Source organism: Gallus gallus, chromosome 3 (assembly GCF_016699485.2).
Source record: "Gallus gallus isolate bGalGal1 chromosome 3, bGalGal1.mat.broiler.GRCg7b, whole genome shotgun sequence".
Taxonomy (NCBI): domain Eukaryota; kingdom Metazoa; phylum Chordata; class Aves; order Galliformes; family Phasianidae; genus Gallus; species Gallus gallus.
This window is the reverse complement of record NC_052534.1, coordinates 42106517-42124834: the sequence shown is the minus strand read 5'-3', so window position 1 is coordinate 42124834 and position 18318 is coordinate 42106517. Positions and strand designations below refer to the sequence as shown.

The 18318-nt window shown below is 40.3% G+C and overlaps 2 protein-coding genes and 1 long non-coding RNA gene across 6 annotated transcripts in view; 2 read left to right on the top strand and 1 right to left on the bottom strand.

Annotated features, from left to right (window-relative positions):
* The window catches only part of TCP10 (t-complex 10), a 31684-nt gene extending 19290 nt beyond the window's left edge, over positions 1–12394 (top strand). The window contains exons 12-21 of the mRNA XM_046939020.1: positions 3682–3840; positions 4515–4626; positions 4997–5103; positions 5365–5520; positions 6301–6405; positions 8043–8183; positions 9213–9297; positions 9661–9781; positions 10562–10778; positions 11807–12394. Of these exons, the coding sequence (XP_046794976.1) occupies positions 3682–3840; positions 4515–4626; positions 4997–5103; positions 5365–5520; positions 6301–6405; positions 8043–8183; positions 9213–9297; positions 9661–9781; positions 10562–10751 (1176 nt within the window). The 3' untranslated portion in view covers positions 10752–10778; positions 11807–12394. The remainder of the gene's footprint in view (positions 1–3681; positions 3841–4514; positions 4627–4996; positions 5104–5364; positions 5521–6300; positions 6406–8042; positions 8184–9212; positions 9298–9660; positions 9782–10561; positions 10779–11806) is intronic.
* A 1021-nt stretch (positions 12395–13415) lies between these two features.
* Positions 13416–18114, bottom strand: TTLL2 (tubulin tyrosine ligase like 2). Of its 4 annotated transcripts, none has more exons than XM_004935530.5 (3): positions 18026–18114; positions 16738–16814; positions 13416–15304 (listed from the first exon to the last, which is right to left on the bottom strand). In XM_004935530.5, the coding sequence occupies exon 3, from the start codon at positions 15294–15296 to the stop codon at positions 13662–13664; it is 1635 nt and encodes a 544-aa protein (XP_004935587.2). In that variant the 5' UTR covers positions 15297–15304; positions 16738–16814; positions 18026–18114; the 3' UTR covers positions 13416–13661. The 4 variants fall into 4 exon arrangements, with proteins under 4 accessions (XP_004935587.2, XP_004935584.2, XP_004935585.2 ...); XM_004935527.5 differs by lacking the exon at positions 18026–18114 and adding an exon at positions 16945–17885; XM_004935528.5 differs by lacking the exon at positions 18026–18114 and adding an exon at positions 17764–17885.
* LOC107053038 overlaps positions 17214–18318 on the top strand; it is a 178599-nt gene continuing 177494 nt past the window's right edge. Inside the window, exon 1 of the long non-coding RNA XR_006938659.1 lies at positions 17214–17351. This is a non-coding gene — a long non-coding RNA (uncharacterized LOC107053038). The remainder of the gene's footprint in view (positions 17352–18318) is intronic.

Below are 18318 nucleotides of genomic sequence, written 5' to 3'. Positions count from 1 at the left end.
GAAGCAGAAATACATGTCACAGAGACATGTGGTAAGCTTTATAAGATATTTCACATAAAGCCAGCTAGGAATGGTGAGTTTCCTCAGCTGTAACCATGTATACCTAATATATGATTTATTTCTGTCAAAACTAGTAGAATTTGATAGGATGTACAAAATGCCTGGAGAGCAAATTGAGTAATGACTGGTACAGGTTAAAGAATCAGGAGAACGTGGTTTTAAGAAAAAGAGAGAGTTTTAAGTTTTGAGAGAGATATGCCACTTGCTCTACATCTATGAAAAAGGTGTATTCTGTTGGCCTATAATTCTTTTATTAACAATGAATCCTATTTGTACTGCAGCGTGATGTAGTTGGTGAAGAAGTGGCCACTTCAAGCTGTGAGGCAAGATAAGCATCTATTTTAACTGATTCTTTCAGAATGTGTCTTGTGGCCCAAATAGTTAATAATATGTATTACCTCTAAACAAGCTGATTTCTGAATGCATTAGAAACTGGGAAGAAACAAGTTGCCAGTTGCCTGCCAGACATGCAGTTATAGAGAAATGTTACTGATTACTAAGAAAGATATCATTCATTTGCACAAAGGAGAGTTCTACTGGAAGGCATACTGATACAGCTTTTAAAAAGTTACTGTTGGAAAACTTTCAATCAAGGTCTAATGTGCATACTTCCTCTCTTACTACATGGACTTTGCTGTGTAATTTTGCAGTGGATCTTGATGAGCTCTAAACATGTTATTTCCTTGTCCATGAATATTCTTCCTGAGAACTGCCTAATTATGAAGTGGGAAATTATGACTTTTGAGAATATGTAGACAGTCTCTTGTAGCATTTGAATTTTCACTGCTTTATTCATGAAGATTGGTTGCTTTTTCCCAAGTTTTTTGATCTGTTAGTATGGGAAAGCAAAACCTACGATGTAGGGTATGTAGGACTGGAAGAAACCTCAGGAGGCGACCTAGTCCCTCTTTTAGCCAACAGCAGGATCAGTGTCTCTGATAATTATTTAAGCTTTCAGCAGCTCCCACAAGATCCAAAATGAGCTGGCATCTTCTCTACTTGGGTATACTTTATGTTAGAAAGTTTTACTTCATAACTAAACTCCATTTCCTTTGTCATCTCAAACTAATCAGCTGATTAACTTTTATTCTATCTTCACTGGAAATGGGAAGGAACTGATGTATCTTGTGCATGCTACAGGGCTGATTCCCTCTCAGTCCCTGCAGTCACTTTATATAATGTACTGGTGATCTATGTGTTCCCAATAAGAAAAGTAAAACTATTTGTTCAGATAACTTGATGACCTCTCATGAAAGTGACTGAATTGAGGGAAGCTTTATCGAGGTCAATCATTCATTATCAACTCAAATACTGAGTAATTGGATCTCTTGAATAGTATAGACCTAAATTGCAGCAGCTGCTTGGGATAGGGTGTTTGCTGTGATTCATGAAATGATCTTAGAATATCATCCATTTTTATGATAAAAAGACCAAAGGTAACTCAGTAAGCCTGTACTGACTTCCCTGACATTATTTCTTTAAAAATGACTGCTAGTGTATATGTTAAAAATTGTAATCTATGCTATACATTAAAAAAATGAAACCAGAAGTTTTTACAATGACATCTGTAGCAACCTAACAGCGCTCTATTTGGTGGCACCCTCAACAGAGTTGATTTTTGTTTAGATGTGTAGTGAACATAACTTACCATGTTCATGGAAACATTCTTTCCCTCTGGCTTCATCTCTCTCCTTCACTTCTGCAGTCCAACACATCCTATTTCATGAGTTTGTTAGAGCCTTAAGTTAGAAAGCTCAAGTGCCTCCTATTTTTAGGTCTTACACGGATCTTTGCCCCCTGGCTGAGATAGCATGCATTGCACTGCATCAGTATATGCTGATTTCTGAACACCCTTTTCAAAGAATGCTTTTAGAAGATGAAGCTTTTTTCTAAAATAGGCCTCTTAGGGCAGCCCTATGTATAAAATTTGCCACAGAGTATTTTCCATTTACAAGTCTTATGTAGTTCCTTAAAAGCTTGATTTTCAACAGTCTCTATATAATATACCTCAGCAAAAAATAAAACAAAACAAAAAAACCTGCCACATATGAGTGTTTGGCTGAAGCTGACGGTAGCTTGCACTGACCTTCTTGGCACTTCCGATGATGGAGAGCTCAAAACTAAGTGGGCGGAATAAGCAGTTCATTTTTGCCTAACTATACTTGCCGAACCAACTGCTTCGCATTCTGTGGTTCCTGGTGCTGTACACGGGAGGGGCTGGAAACATGCATCTGGAGGCAGAGAGGGACTACAGTAATTTGGGTTGAGATTGGCTTGAGTTGCTGTGAAACTGCACCCCTGCACCCCTGTTTTGTTTTTTTTTTTTTTTTTGAGTTCTGCTCAGTCACTTAGCAGTTTCAGTCTTAGTATTTTTAGTAATATAATGATAGCTTAGGAGCACTTTCCTTCTCTCAGTCTGCAATTTCTGAGTTATATCACTTCATCAATAATAATTTTGAAGATCTTTACTACTAAATCATTTTTCTTGAGCTGAGATCCAGTCATATTTTGCCACTGCATACTCACCTATAGTTAGAATGTATAGTTAAAATCTTGTGCTCAAGAAACATTTAGATGTTGTACTAAAGGATATGGATTAGTGGGGAAATACTGGTGGATGGTTGGCCTGGGTGATCTTGGAGGTCTTTTCCAACCTTGGTGATTCTATGATTTTATGAAAATGATTGTATTCGGATAATTTTGGTGTATTCCCAGAATTTGCCTTCAAAAATAAAATCTGAATTTAAAATGAAAATCATATTCCTTTAGCTATTATTTTCATTCATTTCTGCATCTTTTAACATATTCGTCTGAAAGAGCTCATCAGTAGCCTATCTCCTGCTCAGGGCTGTTTTATGCTTAGAGGAAAAGATTTAGCTTTTGAAAATTCTACCACCTTCTGGTGTTCAGATAATTTTTCTTTATTGACTCTGTTTTTGTAAGCATGACCATTAAATTTTAATGTGATTTATTAATATAAAGATCATCGCCTGCAACGAAAATCCCTTAAACTTTGTTAGTTCAGTACAGAAAATTTTACAGTCATTATGGAGAACTGGCCCTAGTGACCCTTTTTGGAGAAGGAATTGGTGGATCTTTTGTGTTTGCGGTTTGTTAGTGCCCCATTCCTTGAGCGATAAGCCATGGGCATGGGCAAATGAAGCTGATGGCACGTGTTTTTTCCATGGACTGCTTACTCTTGCATTCCCAAGCAGCTGTTGTCCAGTGGATGAGACGTTTCAAAGGTAAAAAAGGTGGGCATCTGGCAAATAAAAATGAACTCCCACTCAACGTACTTTTCTGGATCAGCTCAGTTCAGGTTTCCCAGGGAGGAATACTTTGCTTATGGCTGGCAATGCGGCTAGACTGAAGGATAGGAGACTAAGAGCAACTGTTGGCTTTGCGCTGTGTACTTTGAATTACCCCTCTCCTTGTTCCACAGAGGACTGGGGGAAGTGGACTGAGTTCGAAGAGGGAATAACGTGTAAAATATGCATATATACATCTATACACAGATATTCATTTTCTAAAAGTTTTAAAAATTTAATGAGCCACCTGCTGTAGAAGGATTTTAATGCTATGTTCATATCAACTTACTGCAAATATACTTAAATCTTTTAGGCAATAAAAAGCTCTGTGCGAAAGGCTGATCCATTGAGACTGATAACAAAGGAACATCAAGAAAAGAAAACATCTCACTGCTCCCTTGGCAGAAGCACAACGCCAACTGGCAGGACAACACCTCACCAGGGAAGAGTGACACCTTTTGAATCAGAAGAAGTAAGTCAGTAGCGAGGTCTATTTAAACTACCTCTATTTTCTCTTGACAGTATTGTTCAGAATTTAGATTGGGATCATGTTTCTCACAGAGCTGTTGCTTGGTGGTCTTACCTTGATACTGTACTGGTTTTTGCTAGAAATCATCTTAGGGACTGCTCATACATTGAAATATTTCACAGAATCGCAGAACCATAGGGGCTGGAAGGGACCTCTGAAGGTCATCTAGTCCAACCCCTACTAAAGCAGATTCCCTAAGGCAGGCCCCATGGGAAAGTGGTCAGGTTGGTTTTGCCCCTCTCAGGGCAGCCTGTTGCAGTGCTCTGTCACTCTCTGAGTAAAGAATTTTTGCCCTTAGAAGAAGTTCATGACTGTTATATGCCATGCCTCATTTTCTTGACAACCCAGTGAGGACCAAGAGCAGGAACCACAGCTAAAATACAGCTTCTGAGAGAAGGAGAGACAGAGCCCCATCTAGGGCTTCTTCCAGCTCTTTCACTCCAGTCTCCTTCTTCAAAACAGTCTTAATTAAGGTTAAACACATGAACCGTACCAATGTATAGGTCTTGTGCACAGACATTCCCAGGAAGGGGGAGCACACTCCATCCATATCACTGATTACTCCCACGTTACAGCAAGGCGCTACTGTTTGTCACAACCTTTCTATGTTGCTTCAGGTTATACATCAACCCTCTCCCACTGGGAGAAGAGCACATGAGAGAAAATCACCTGGAGCTGGCTCACACCTGAGTGTTTCTAAGGGGCATAAATCATCTTCTTATGAAAAAGGTAAGATTTGTGGGAATTTTCCACCATAGAGTCATCTCAACGATTGATCTCCAACCCTTGGTTAACAGGAAATATGTTGTCACTAAAACTCTCCTACGATTCTCAGAAGTACAAAACTTGCATTTGACAAGAGAAGGAGAATAGAATGTGCTGTTGGCTGTCATGTGCTGAATTTATTGTCATGGAAGCCCAGAAGGTGGAGCATGATGGTCTGCACTTCTCTTTGGTCCAGGACAAAGCACCTTCAGAAATGAGCAAGCCAGCATTAGCAGTATAAGAAGCAATGTGTCTTTAAATCTTTAAAAATAATCTTCTATGCTAAGTGAAGAAACATGACTGTATCCTCTTTTATTTTTGCTTTTTCTTATAGGCACACCTTCACCCATTTCAATTATCTCAGAAGACACGCTCCTCTCAAATAAGCACAGCAATAACACTTGCAGCTTTGCACTCTGCAGTAATAGTGAGGAAACACAGGTATTTCTCTAAGAAAATCTGTAAAATAATTCATTGTCTGTGACTTCAGTTTTCACATACAGCATGCTAACTCCCATTTGGTTGGCAACAGTGCTTTCTTGGATTTATTTTCTTATCTCTTCTTATGATGTGTACACTCCTTAAAACAATATTTTAATGGCTTAGAAGTAACAAAGTATGTTTCTTTACCAACGTATTCCTGCATGACCATTGGACATTAATAGATTTATGTAGCTAGTTAGTATTTTCTTTTTGGTTCAGGAAGAAGAGATTCCTAATCTTAAAAAGACAGAAAAAATGTTAAAACCTCAGAATAAAGTGGCTTTTGTGATGACCCAAAGGAGAAGTGACATAACTGCATATGAGAACAAAGTACTTACAAGCAGTTCTCCTACTCTTCTGGATGCTGAAGCAAAGGTTGGAGCAACTTATGGTTCTGGCTTTTATATGATGAGTAACTGTCTTTTCCATGGGTGAACTGAAATGAAACACACTAAGAAAACTTTCCATTCCCACTTCCTTCCTGGCCACTATAAAACTCAGGACTTTTAATCTGAGACTGATACTGGATTATAATCTCCCAAAAGGACGCAGCTTCTGTTTCCTAATGAAATTGCAAATGTTTTTATCTGGGGTTGGGGGGGGATGAATATTGTATATGGAAGATTTGTGCCTAGTATTCAGGTCCCACTGCTTGCTTCAGAGCCCCCCAGTACATGGGCTTTCTATCTGTTGTTGGGCATTCCTTGTGTGCTCTGGAAGCACTGCTCAGTCCTTTGAACATAGCTTGACATACAGAGGCAAGCAGCAGTTACCTCAAACTGTCATGGCCTATGTATATGAAATCCATATTAGTAAGAGGAGTGAGAACTGAAGGATGTTCTGTTTAGAGGGAAGAGAGACCACTGTGGAAAACACTTTGCAAATGCTATGCAGTGGACAGAGGCTTGGGGATGGATCTGACAACTTCAAGCACAACGTTGACAGCTTTTCACTGGAGCACATCACTGCCCTGTGGGAAGCAGTACTCCCAGTTCCTTTGGATCCCACAGGCTGACATGTACTACCACTGTAAGAAGAATTAGTAACTGCTCTGGATGACATGTGCCAGTTGTCAGTTAACTTTTGTGATTAAATTTGTGAAAATATTTTTACAGCCCTTCTGTCTATATGATTCTCACTGTGATATTTTCATAGGTACAGCCTCCAAAATCAATATTGTCTAGAAGGTCAATGTTACATCAAGAAAGAAGGAAAAATGAGGATGTGGTGCTGGAAAAAATAGAGCATCGTGATGGAAAGGTGAGATAAATTAGGGTGCTTGAAGAGATCACCAGCAGGGCTGCAACAGATAGGAATTGCTACTTCAAGTAGCCATAGAGAATTCTCTCTCCAATGAAGAGTCCTTAATGAAGAGCTCAAGTGTAAAGTTCATGTTATGAGCAGGAAATTATATATAGCAGATGGGATGGAAATCGAGTAAGCAATTTTTCTTATCTCCCACTGTGCTGAGGGTAATCTGTGTCCGATCACAGCTGTCAACTCTTGATAAGCCTTTTGGATATATGAAGTTCAGAGAGCAAAGTAAGACACAGGTTCCTGCATCTATTCAGATCAGAACTTCTGTCAATACATGTGTCAATTAATGATACTTTCCAGTAAGCAGACATGGAAAAGGCTTCTGCAATATAACATTGTTCGGGGGATACTGGTTTGATGTGGCTATTATTTTATAGCTAGTGCTGAGATAAACTATGTGGAAGTTTCTACCAATCACGTTTCCTTCTCACAGAAATAGAAAATACATTTTGATCCTTGAAAGAAAAATAATTATGAAAAAGTCCTTTTTACCACTGTATTTGATTCATAAAACTTAGTGTTGGACAAGGCTTGTTCAACTTGAGAGTGGCCAAAAGGGGGGTTGAGTCATTAATTCTTATTTAATCTAACTGGAACTTTTTCTGACAAGGCCTTTTGTAGTAAGTATCTATAAGAACATCTTTCTATTACTAACTAGTTTTTTTTAAATAAATTATTTCTAAAACTAAAATCTTGCCCTCAGTATTCATCCCCTTCCCCTGAGCATATTTATTCCTTTTTGTCTTGCTGGGACGTGTGCTTTTTTTTTTTTTTTTTTTTTTGTAGAGAGCCTGTGACAACACTGGAACTATAAGAAAAAGCTATAGTGCACTGTATGGTTGTCTTCTTTTTTTGGACTTTGCCTAATGAATTAAATTATGGGATTTATATATGCTGAACAGAACTAGCTTCCATAGTCATTCTGGGAAACTCATTAACTAGAGGCTGCATTAGGAAGGAAGTCTTCTTAGACCAATATATTGTTTGTAGAACAGCACACTGATGACACTATTGTCACCTGTTAAGAAGTCTTGATCAGTTTTATAAGGAATCTCTGCATACAGCCACATTTAAATCTGTAGTATTGACTGTCCATTCAGGCTTATGTTACTTGGTTGTTAACACGTCAGCTGTCTGTGTTAATTATATCATTTCGATTTGCATAATCTGGGACCTGCGCCTCTTGGGCAACCTACACAAAATAGGTACCAGCATATATGAAAGTAGTACAAACCGTTACTAACTGAAGTTGGCCAATGAGCAGCCTGTATTGTTTCATTATTGCCCCAGGGGCATCTGTCTTATCTTGCTTAACAGAAGAGAAGGTGGTGTGGTGGGAATTTAAGAAAAGTGCTTGAAAAGAGATGATTTTCCTAGAAGATAATGTCAAACATTTTTTCTCTCATGTACAAAAATGAGGCAAAAAAAAAAAAATGTACACGTGCTACTGAGATAGCTTTGAAATGCAAAAGTATTGAGTGGGAATGCTGAATTACTTCAAGTTCCAATTTCATTGGAAGGCGGTGCAGTGTAACTCGCATCCTTTGACTTCATTTACATTAGCTGCTCTGTTTTTGAAGGTTGAAGAGGTGCTTACTGATGGACGTCGAATCATCACTTTCCGCAATGGTACTAAAAAAGAGATCAGTGCTGATAAAAGGATGACAACAATTAGCTTTTTCAATGGAGATGTAAAGAAGATCATGCCAGATCAGAGAGTGGTATGTTGCATTTGCTTTCTTTAAGGAAAATTATATGGCTAAGTGATCTGTCAAACAAGTTCCTATTGTTTATCTTTGTAGCAGAAATGCTAAGTCACAGCTGGAAGCAGTGATTGAGCACCTGGTGGGAAGGCAGGGCCAACCTAGGGCAGCTCAGGTGCATGCAATGTACCTGAGTGGCCGGAAGGGGTGGAGCCAGGATCTACCCCTTCCCAAACCTCTTTTAAGGGTTGGCAGTGGAGGCAAGGGTATCTTGCTGGAGATCCCTGCCTATCTGAGGCCTTCTAAGGGTAAGCACATGTTTTTCCTTTGTTTCTGTGTCTATAGCTGCTGCATTTCAGCACATCCTCACTTGTAGCCTAGGACTTTGCTACTATGGTTTTCTATGGTGTTACAGCGTTACAATCTTGAAATAGCGTTTCTGGGAGAAATTGATGAGGAAGGGTGTTGGCTTCCACGGCCCCGATTGGGAAAGGTCCTGATTGGAAAGAGGTGAAGGTAACAACCAAATAAGGGGCGAGCGGGGATTGGGCCAAGCAGATCAAAGGAAAACAAAAGTAGGCAAAATGCAGGGGAGCCATCTGAATAAAGGACTGCTTTTCATGTATTTTAGAGTAGGTTGCACAGGAGTTCTTCCCTCTTGGTATTAGGTAAATATGTTTAATAAGAATATGAGCTGAAGTGGAGATGAGTAAGAAGTTGGCAAGAATGTGAACATTTTAAACTATTAGTGCATGGAATGGAGCTAGATGTCCTATCCGCAGGGAGTTGGGAAGATCACTCTTATGTGCATTGTTTTGCTCTATGCTACAAAAAGTAGAAATATCTAGAAAAAGCCAGGAGGAGGGGTGTGAACGAAAGAAAGGAATTAAAATGTAAACATATCAACTTTTAGGGATGGCAGATACCTGAAGAAAATAGCCTTGAAATAACCTCTTAAAGTTGGCTTATTTTTAAACACATTGCTGTGGTTTAATCTTCTTATGCAAGTATTATGACCATGCTGCAAACAGTTCACTTTCCTTCCAGATTTATTATTATGCAGATGCGCAGACAACTCACACTGCTTATCCAGAGGGCCTAGAGGTGCTGCAGTTCCCTAATAATCAGATAGGTACGCGTGAACTTGTGAATGTGAACTATATGTGCAGAAATGTCTTTATTGTGAAAGTACTGTCTGAGCCGAACTCCAGCAGATTTGCTTTTTTTCTTCCAATTTGCTTTGTCTTTGCCTTCTGACATTTGGTATGATCCATCACTTTACTGCTCAATTTCCTTCTACAAAGAAAGATAATAAAGGAGCATAAATGCATCCTTTCTATAGTTTTACTACCTCATTTGATTCTTTAGTATTTCTAGCAGTACTCTGGATAGAGTTTCCACCCTCGCTACAATGTCTAAAGAAAATCTCATCTAGTTGTGTGTAAAGCTATGAGAAAGAATTCCAAAGACACTTTTTAAATCTTGTTTTCCACAGAAAAGCATTATCCTGATGGCACACAAGAAATTGTGTTCCCAGATCACACAGTGAAATGCCTCTATAGTGATGGATTCGAGGAAACTTTTTTTCCAGATGGTACAATAGTAAAAGTAGAAAAGTAAGTTTCCTTTTAGAGACAGGAATCGACGCTGGGCACGAGTTTAATGTTACTAGCATATACAACTGTGGTTTGATCCTGCATGTCTGGGAAACTTCCATATGGAAGAAGAGATTTGGAAGAGAACAAGCATTTTGCTACAGTGAGGAACTGAAAATTATTTGCTTCTGCTTTGAATCACGGGTGACCTGATGTCACTGGCAAAGCGACTGTGAAATATTTCTCATTTAGTTCGATGTAACTTTACAGTCACTCTCTAAGTCTGGCCAGGGAGACAGTGTAACTTGCAAGCAAAAGGGAAGCCATTTGTCTGTATTAACAATGTTGAACTGGAGAAGAAGTCTCTTGGGCTCTAGTCCTTGGTATTTTACTCACTTTCTGATCATGCCAAGATGTTTTAAATTCTTTGTTTCTATTCTGTCATATAAAATGAGGACAAATAACAATAGGAATTCATTACACATGCCTTTTCTGTGCTTAGGGAACGTTCTGTTGTAAAAGAGATTTTCTGTCAGCAAAATGCCTTGGGATCCCTGCATGTGGTACTCATATAAAATACAGATCCTACCATCCATTAGCTATTACTATGAATAGAAGCACCTTTGTATTGAAATTGGATTGTAATAACTGATCTCTGATACTACCGCATGTAAATTCCGAGGTGAATTATATAACCCGTGAAGGTTTCTACTTTCACTGTGCCATCTTAGGCAGCTAGGTATGATAGGTTAATAACATACAGTGCTTTATGGCCCATTCACTCATGGCTATTGCTTTCAGGAACGGAGATAAACTAGTGGTATTCAGTAATGGCCAGAAGGAGTTTCACACTGCACAGTTCAAGAGAAGGGAGTACCCAGATGGAACCATAAAGACTGTGTACTGCAATGGCAGGCAAGAAACCAAGTACTTGTCTGGACGGGTTCGAATCAAAGACGAAGAGGGTAATATCATCCTAGATAAGAAGTGATTCCTCCCCTCAGTGGCTGCACTGTATGTAAGTGGCTCAACAAATTTTCTCTGTATGATTTAATCTCTCTCCCCTCTGAACATGTGTGTCGGTTTAAAAGATTCTTTCCTGATGTCTCTACTTTTCTGTTGTTGTTAATTATTAAGATCAGAACATGTGTAGCAGTGAAAACCACTATTTCTAATGAAATAAATTAAGGATAATACTCTTAATCATCTGTGTTCTATACAACTACGAATTACCATCATATACCACAAAGAAAAAAATACATAAATATCTTAGCAGATGGAGACTAGCCTACATTTGTGTCCTGGGGTAATGAGGAAAAAAAAAGAGGAGAAATTAGAAGGTGCTAAAGTACCTTTCATACATCAGAAGAGGCTGAGAGATGGGGCTCTTGAACCTGGAGAAGGCTTGGTCTTATCATTGTACATAAATACCTGATGGGAGAGAACGTGGACTCTGGTGCAGCGCCCACTGACAAGACAAGAGGCAAAAGGCTTGCACTGAGATACATGAAATGATACAATCATAGTCTGAGAATACTGCCTAGTGTATTTGAAGACAAAATGTAATGTTTATTCCTTTCTGGTCATTATTCCAGATAAAAGTGACACTTCTTCCATCTTTCTTTTCTCAGACCTCCTTTGTGTTGTTTTGTTTTCAAATTAACCTCTCCCACTACTGCCTTTATTCTTCCAGTAGTACAAAAACATTTCTGGTCAGTGAATCTCAACAGCTTTAAGGCTCTTTGGATTGCACTTAATACTTAGGGGGGATTAATCGTTTACCAGATACTGCTTTCAGCTCCCTTCCCGGTAGACTGACTGGCCATCACCTGTCTTGAATTCTTCCAAAGCACTGAAGCATTTCCCCTGTAGAACCCATCTCACTATCTGCCCAGTGACTGAAAAGACCAGTTATTTCCTTGTGCCCTTCAAATTCCTGTAGCAACAAACACACATACGTAGAATGCTGCTTTGGCCTTTTCTCACACCTATGTGCAAAATAATTGCAAGATTATGGAATTTCTCTATTTTCTCTTTGCCTTCCAGTGGGCCAGGCTGCCAACGCATCACCATTCAAATTGCAGATCATCTTTGGAAGAAATAGACTGAGCAGAGTAGAAAATGTTGTTAGTAATGATCATACTCATGCTGTTGTTTATGAATTTAATTATGATGTTCTAAACATCCAAGTAGTTTGATGTTGGATGGTGTGGTAATAGCATTGTACTGTCTTCTGCTTCATTACAACAAAGGAACGATTTTAAAACTGTGCTCTTCGCTACTGAAACACTTAATACATTTTATATGTTTTGTAAAAGGAAAGTCTAATCAATAGAAGTCCAACAGATTATTCTTTTCCACGTGTTTCACTAAGAATTTCTGCTCAATGTGGCCTTTGACTAAAACAAATGTTTGTTTTTTCAATTGACCAGCATAAAAACAGTGAATGTGATTAATTTTCTCTTTCAGTTTGGTTAGGAAAAGCTGCTTCTAAGGTTTCTAAGGTTCTAAAGGTGTTTCTAAGGCACAAGTGCTTTTATTCTCAGGAATTCTTCGTAACAAGGAGTGCGTATTCTCCAGTTGTTATATTTACATCCTTGTCATTTCTTTAGTAAAATATAAGCTTGCCTTAAATTGTTGATTGCCATTCATTTATCTGCGCAAATAAACACCTTGTCTCCTTTACCTTGCACTTGTTTTAGGTAATCAGAAGCTGCCTGCTCTACTAGCTATGGTGCAGAAACACAAATAATCCAAATTTTGTGGTGCATGTTTACCTTAATCATAGCAATGAACTTGCCTACTTTAGAAAAGCCAGCTTACTATAACTTTTCTTCTGCAGTATGCAATGAATGTGTTTTTCTGAAACCTTTGGGGAGGTGGGACACAGCTGGGAAACCCTATTTCTCTCCACAGGTCTTCTGGCACTAGATGAAGCATGTTACAGCCAGTATTTGGCCTCAATTTTGAGACAGATTTAGAATACACTATGGGTGACTTCTGAACAATAACTTCACTTTTAGACAGCTGGGGGCAGCAAAGGTGTATAAGAGAAGAGTAGTAATTTTAGAATCTCAGACGTTTCAGTTCAGTGTTGTCTTCCATGCTTAATTAGTGAAGAAGTTATACTGAAAGCAAAACAAAACTGCCTAATTGCTACACCCTTCAGGTGGCTAACGCAGAGTCTGTGAGACAGAGGTTTGATTTGCTCTTCTTGAACATAGCATTTGCATTGCACAAGCATTATATCCTGCTCTCCAATATCGAATTTCTTTCTCACCTTGGGAAGCCCTTATCAAGGGTTTATTTGGGGAAAAAAACCATCACTGTAACAGTGTATGTCAGTACTTTTTTTTTTATAGCTTGTTTTCTCCAAGAATTTCTACAGAATCTTACAGGTCATAAAATGAAAGTTGTTTCATATTGTTTCATAGAGTGCAAAATTAACCTGTGGGAAGTGATGCCACACTGGAGGCAGCTCACTGGATTGTTCAAAAATGTTATTGTTTTGTGTGATTCATATCACCTGCATCTGGTAAACTGAGGGCATGTTGAATGTCTCCCTGCTGTAAACTGACCAGCTTTTTCAAATCATAAAGCTGGGAAAAGAAAAGAAGCAGAGATTTCTGAGATAAATAATGAATTAAGACAGGTATTTCTGAGGATGGTTTGAGAAATGCAATTCTCCATTTTTATTTTGAGATTACCTTTAAGAGTTATTCAGCATTTTCATTTTCAAAAATACTCTCTCATGGTAATTGCTAAATTACAATTTTTATGTTGTGTATGCTTTGAAATATTTCTTTCTAATACAACTTCAGTACATGCCTACGTCCTTCAAGCTAAAGGTGTCATTCATGATGTCTGTATGACTTAACATTGTGAAGTTATACATATGAAGTTAAACAGTCTGTGCCTTTTTTTGTCTTGTGCTATTTTGTTTGCTCACTAATTTGTTTATTTCCTTTATGATGCTCTTTACATCTGTGCCGTCCTTGGAAGCTTGAAGCGCGGCTTCATTGAAAGGAAAAATAAGCACAAAACCTCCTACCTGGCGAGTAGGCATCTGGTTTTTATCAGAGAGGAAATAGGGGCGTGTGCTTAACTTGTAGTTGCAGACTTCAGGTGAAGGTGACCACCGGCTGAGTTGGGCAGAAATGAGTGGAGAATGCACAGCTGGGAGTTGTTTGTTTCTAGCTTCAGTTTTGACTGGGGAGGATGCTTTTGGCATGTTCATCTTTTCCCGCAGCTCGGAAGTCAAGGTTTTCCTTGGATGTGCTCTGGCGGTTTTCCTGGTCAGGGCAGACACCTTATTAACTGATCCTCTTGCAAACTGCAGGGCAGGTGGTGTTTGAGAAGCAGAAATACAAGTAGATACTTTTCGACCAGAAAGTAAGCCAGGAGCCTCTTCTGGGGTGCTTTTACCTGTTCTTCTCCAGGGTACCTGCCTTCTAACAGCTTTTGACCCAGACATTTCATTCTGCCTGTGAGTGTCAACCTGCTTGTAGTTAAGCAGTTCAACAATATCATGAAGAAGTTTTCTTTTCACAGTGTCATCAATGGAGCAGTCTAAACACAAAGCTGGATTGTAGTTCACTTCTAAAAGCCATGGCTTGAACTTGTCATCAATCAGGATGTCAAAGCCAAAGAGCTCAAAGCAATTGGAAGCCTCTGGTAAGGGAGTGATAGCAAGCAGGGTGAGAATCACGATGTTATTCATCTTTTGCCACAGTAGCATGTCATCGACCCCAAAAATTCGAAGGTAAGAACGGAATTTGCTGAATGTCCACTTGCAACCACAGCCAATCCCTTCTTTATACGTTTTATATGAAGCTCCATATTTGTTTATGCTGGTGTTTGTTAGGTGGGCGTAGACATTGTCTAGGGAACTGAGGTCAAACTTTTCAGTGGCAAACCTCACCAGTCCCTCTTCGTAAGTGTAAATGGTGAGTGGGCAAAAACTGGTGACACACACATAGAGGCGAAGATCCAATTTATATCCTGAAATGAGCAAGGGGTTGCTAATGTACTTCTGCACAATGACTGTACAGTGATACACCAAATCTTTAACGTCTTGGAAAATGAGTATGCCCCTTCCGCGGGAGAGGTGCACAGGTTTGCAAATCCAGTAACTAGGTCTGCCTACTGACTGTCTCTCTTTGCTGTATTCTGCTATGAATTTGACATAGTCGTTGGGCATGATGAATGCCACTGGACTAAATTCATACAGTGCTGATCCATATGCTCCTTTCATACGTTTCAGATGCCTTGCCAAATAGTCTTTTCTGGTGATCCTGACAGCTTCTGGGTAGTGGTTGAGTCTCTGCCATGGTTTAATACTGTGGTGGTCTGTCATAGGAAAAGGTGAGTTCCGCCAGTACAAGTTCCAGTCTGTGTCATCTTGCTCCTTTTGGTCAAATTCAGTCCAACCACGTTCCAGTAAAACCTCACGGATTATTGCAGGGGCATTTTCATGGAGACGGAACACCAAAGGCTTCAAAGTTTCACTTGCATCACCATCTGCCATTATTTCCATCTTACTAGCTGAAAGAAAACAGAATTGTCAGGAAAGAAACAATGCTACAAGTTGTGCTAACAGTTATCAGCCTTGCTGTATTCTTAATGTTTGTCACTCGCAACATGTTCTTGAAGCATATTACTCCTGTGTTTCCATTGCCCGTGAAAGGCAAGTCAAAGGCTTGTTTAAGCTGAAAGGTATGTTAGAAAGGCATCAATTCCAGATAGCTGTTAAGATAGCGTAAAGCACTGACTGCTGAAAAGTTGTATGTCTTCAGTTTCATATCTTTTCTTCCTTTGAGGTAGCCTACTATAATAGCAGTTGTCCTAAAACTTCTGTTATTCATGAATATTTAGTGACAATTACAGTTTCCCAAAATGAGAAGTTTTTTTTTTCCCACAGAAGAAAAATAATCTCTGCCAGATATTTTTAAAAATCTGGATTTTCTTTGTTTTGAAATTGGCAGAATATCTCATTTATGTTTTTTAAAAAGCCAGATTTGACAGTTCTGGTTCAGAAAGACTTTTTAACGTCTTACCATTAACAAAATGTAATTTAGCATAACTTAAAAGTTTTGTCAGTCACAGAACAGATTAAGGCTTATTTCATCTGCGTGTGAAAACAACTCAAACATTCTTGCATGATGTAAAGCATGCTTCACTTTCCACATCTGACACCTGGTGATCCTCTTGTATGATGTACTTGTGTTGTGGCTGTTGAATACATTTTACTGCTGCTGCCACACTCAACTATGGACTGTAGTTGAGTTCTCCTTAGTGAGAGCTTTCCTTGGGTAAGGGTTTGTAGAAAACAGGAAAAGGAACTGCAGTGCAGTAATGATGTAATACGACTTAGATATCTGACACCACAAAGGTGAAAGTAGTCTTGCTGTTTCTCTAGCTGGCAGTGCTTCCCAGGAAGCTGAGGGTTTGCTGATGAGCCTGCACATAAATCTAACCTGGTGGCATGGTGATCTCAGGAAATGATCGATGTCTTTGCTTCTGTTTTCTTTCCTAGGAGTTTTTTCCTGCCCGATATTAAACAGCAGTATGTCACATGCTAGATATACATATGCAAAACAAAGTAAGTTTTGCAGTAGCTGGTTCAAAATCTTAGGCAGCGATTATTAGATTGAGAAAAAAACATGTATAAGTGAAAATAGCCATACTAAGCATTGGGATGAGTCATCTTAGGACTGCAGTTTTGTCTTTTTCTGCACTGCTAAGCATTCCTACTGGCAGTGTTTCAGTGAAAAGCACTGTTGCACAGGAGTGTAGAGCAAGGTAAACTGTGCCATCACAGTCTCTGGTAGGTAATCATAAATCAGGCTGCTAGTAGCGTCTGAAGAATGAAGCTGCCTTTGGTGATTTTCCAGGCTGTATTAATTTCCAGGCTGTATTAATGGCACATCTTTCCTACCTCTGGCACTCAAGGAACGGCATACAGGAAATTGACTCACCAAGCCTGGATGTAACAAACGTGAGCTTCAAACTTCCAGGTAATTAAGCACAAAGAAAGCAATAAGAGAGCAGTTACCTGTTTAAAAAAAAAAAAAAATCCTATCACAAATAAGCAATAGTACAAAAGTAACTCTGGAATGATACAGTGATTTTTAATGAGTGAATTCCATTCCTCTGTACAAACATGTGCCTGGATGAATGCTCACCTCATCATTTAGTAGAGTTTTGCCTGAGTTCCCCGCGCTCTGCATTTTTGGCCCTTTCTTTAATAGCCTGAAAATCCACCCATGTGTTTGCAGACATCCACAGAGTGGAAATGGCTGCAGCTGCCTGTGAGTGTGCTGGCATCCAACATCCACCAACTATTATTGCAAATGTTCCCCTCGGAATGAGGGCTGCAGCTGTGACCTCAACGTTCCCATGGAGCCCTCTGCCAGGGCTCCAGGTCTGCCGTGGCTGCTACCAGCTGTTTCTGTGTCACAGTTGCTTGTCTTTATACCTGTTGGAGGCAGATTTTGTGGGAATATGATTCTTAATGGTTAGGCATTGGAACTGTTTGCTTGCAGTGTTACAGTGGACCGGCTCTGTATAGCTAAACTCAGCAGACTGACTGGTAGGTGTTTTGTACATCAAACCCTCAGGGCCACAGACCATAATGTGGGTCTGCGAGCTGCCTGCACTGGGATTCTGTTTCACAAAGAACCATTCTAATCATTCCTTTAGGTGTCATTTCTGTCCAGTACTGCAAGGTCAGGAAGGATGCCTGCCAATCCAGCTTCATCCCATCTGCCCTACACCACATGGTCCTTTATGTGCAGTGGGTGTGGGCTGTAGTTCAGCTACCTGCAATAAAAGCAAGTTCCCTGATTCGCAGGCACAGGGGGGTAAGGCTGAGCAGGTGCACGCTGTGTCTGAGTGAGCAGAAGTGCTAAGAGTTTTCAAAGGCCGGGGGCCTGGCAGAGCCCCCTGCACTGCTCTCCTTCCTAGGTCCGCCTCACCCTGCGGGCCTGCCGCCCTGCACGTACCTCTGCCAGCTTCAACCCCTCGAGGACCGCTCCGGCCGCAGCTGCAGGCGCCCGAGTGAGCGGGAAGCGCCGGAACGGCTGCTGGGGCCGGAGGAAGGAAGGGCCGGCGGCCGTTGCTCGGCAATGAGGAAGGGCGGGCGGCGGCCCCAGCGTCATGTCTGGCTGCCTGCGGAGGGACGGCCTGCCACCCCCCTCCCCCGCCCCTTTCCCCGGGCTTTCGTCCTGTTACTGTAGAAGCTGTTAATGCATCAATATTAATTACTTGAAGTTGACTGTCTTAAGCTCCAGATGGTGCTATAATGCATGGTATGCCCACCACCTGCCTCCTCAGTAACGGTCGTCGCGTGACCCAGCTCAGTCCGTGAGCTCTCTGGGAGAACTCTCACTCATCGCACGCAGGCAGCCTCAGGCTGATGGGAGCTACTAGTTCATTGCAGGATGAACGCAGCTGTGGCTGTGGGAGAGATCAGAACCTGTGTGGTAGTGCAGTATGGGGTGAAGGTGAGTCTGCCTGTGCCCTGCTGCCGAGCCTCAGTGCAGACAGACGGTGCAGAC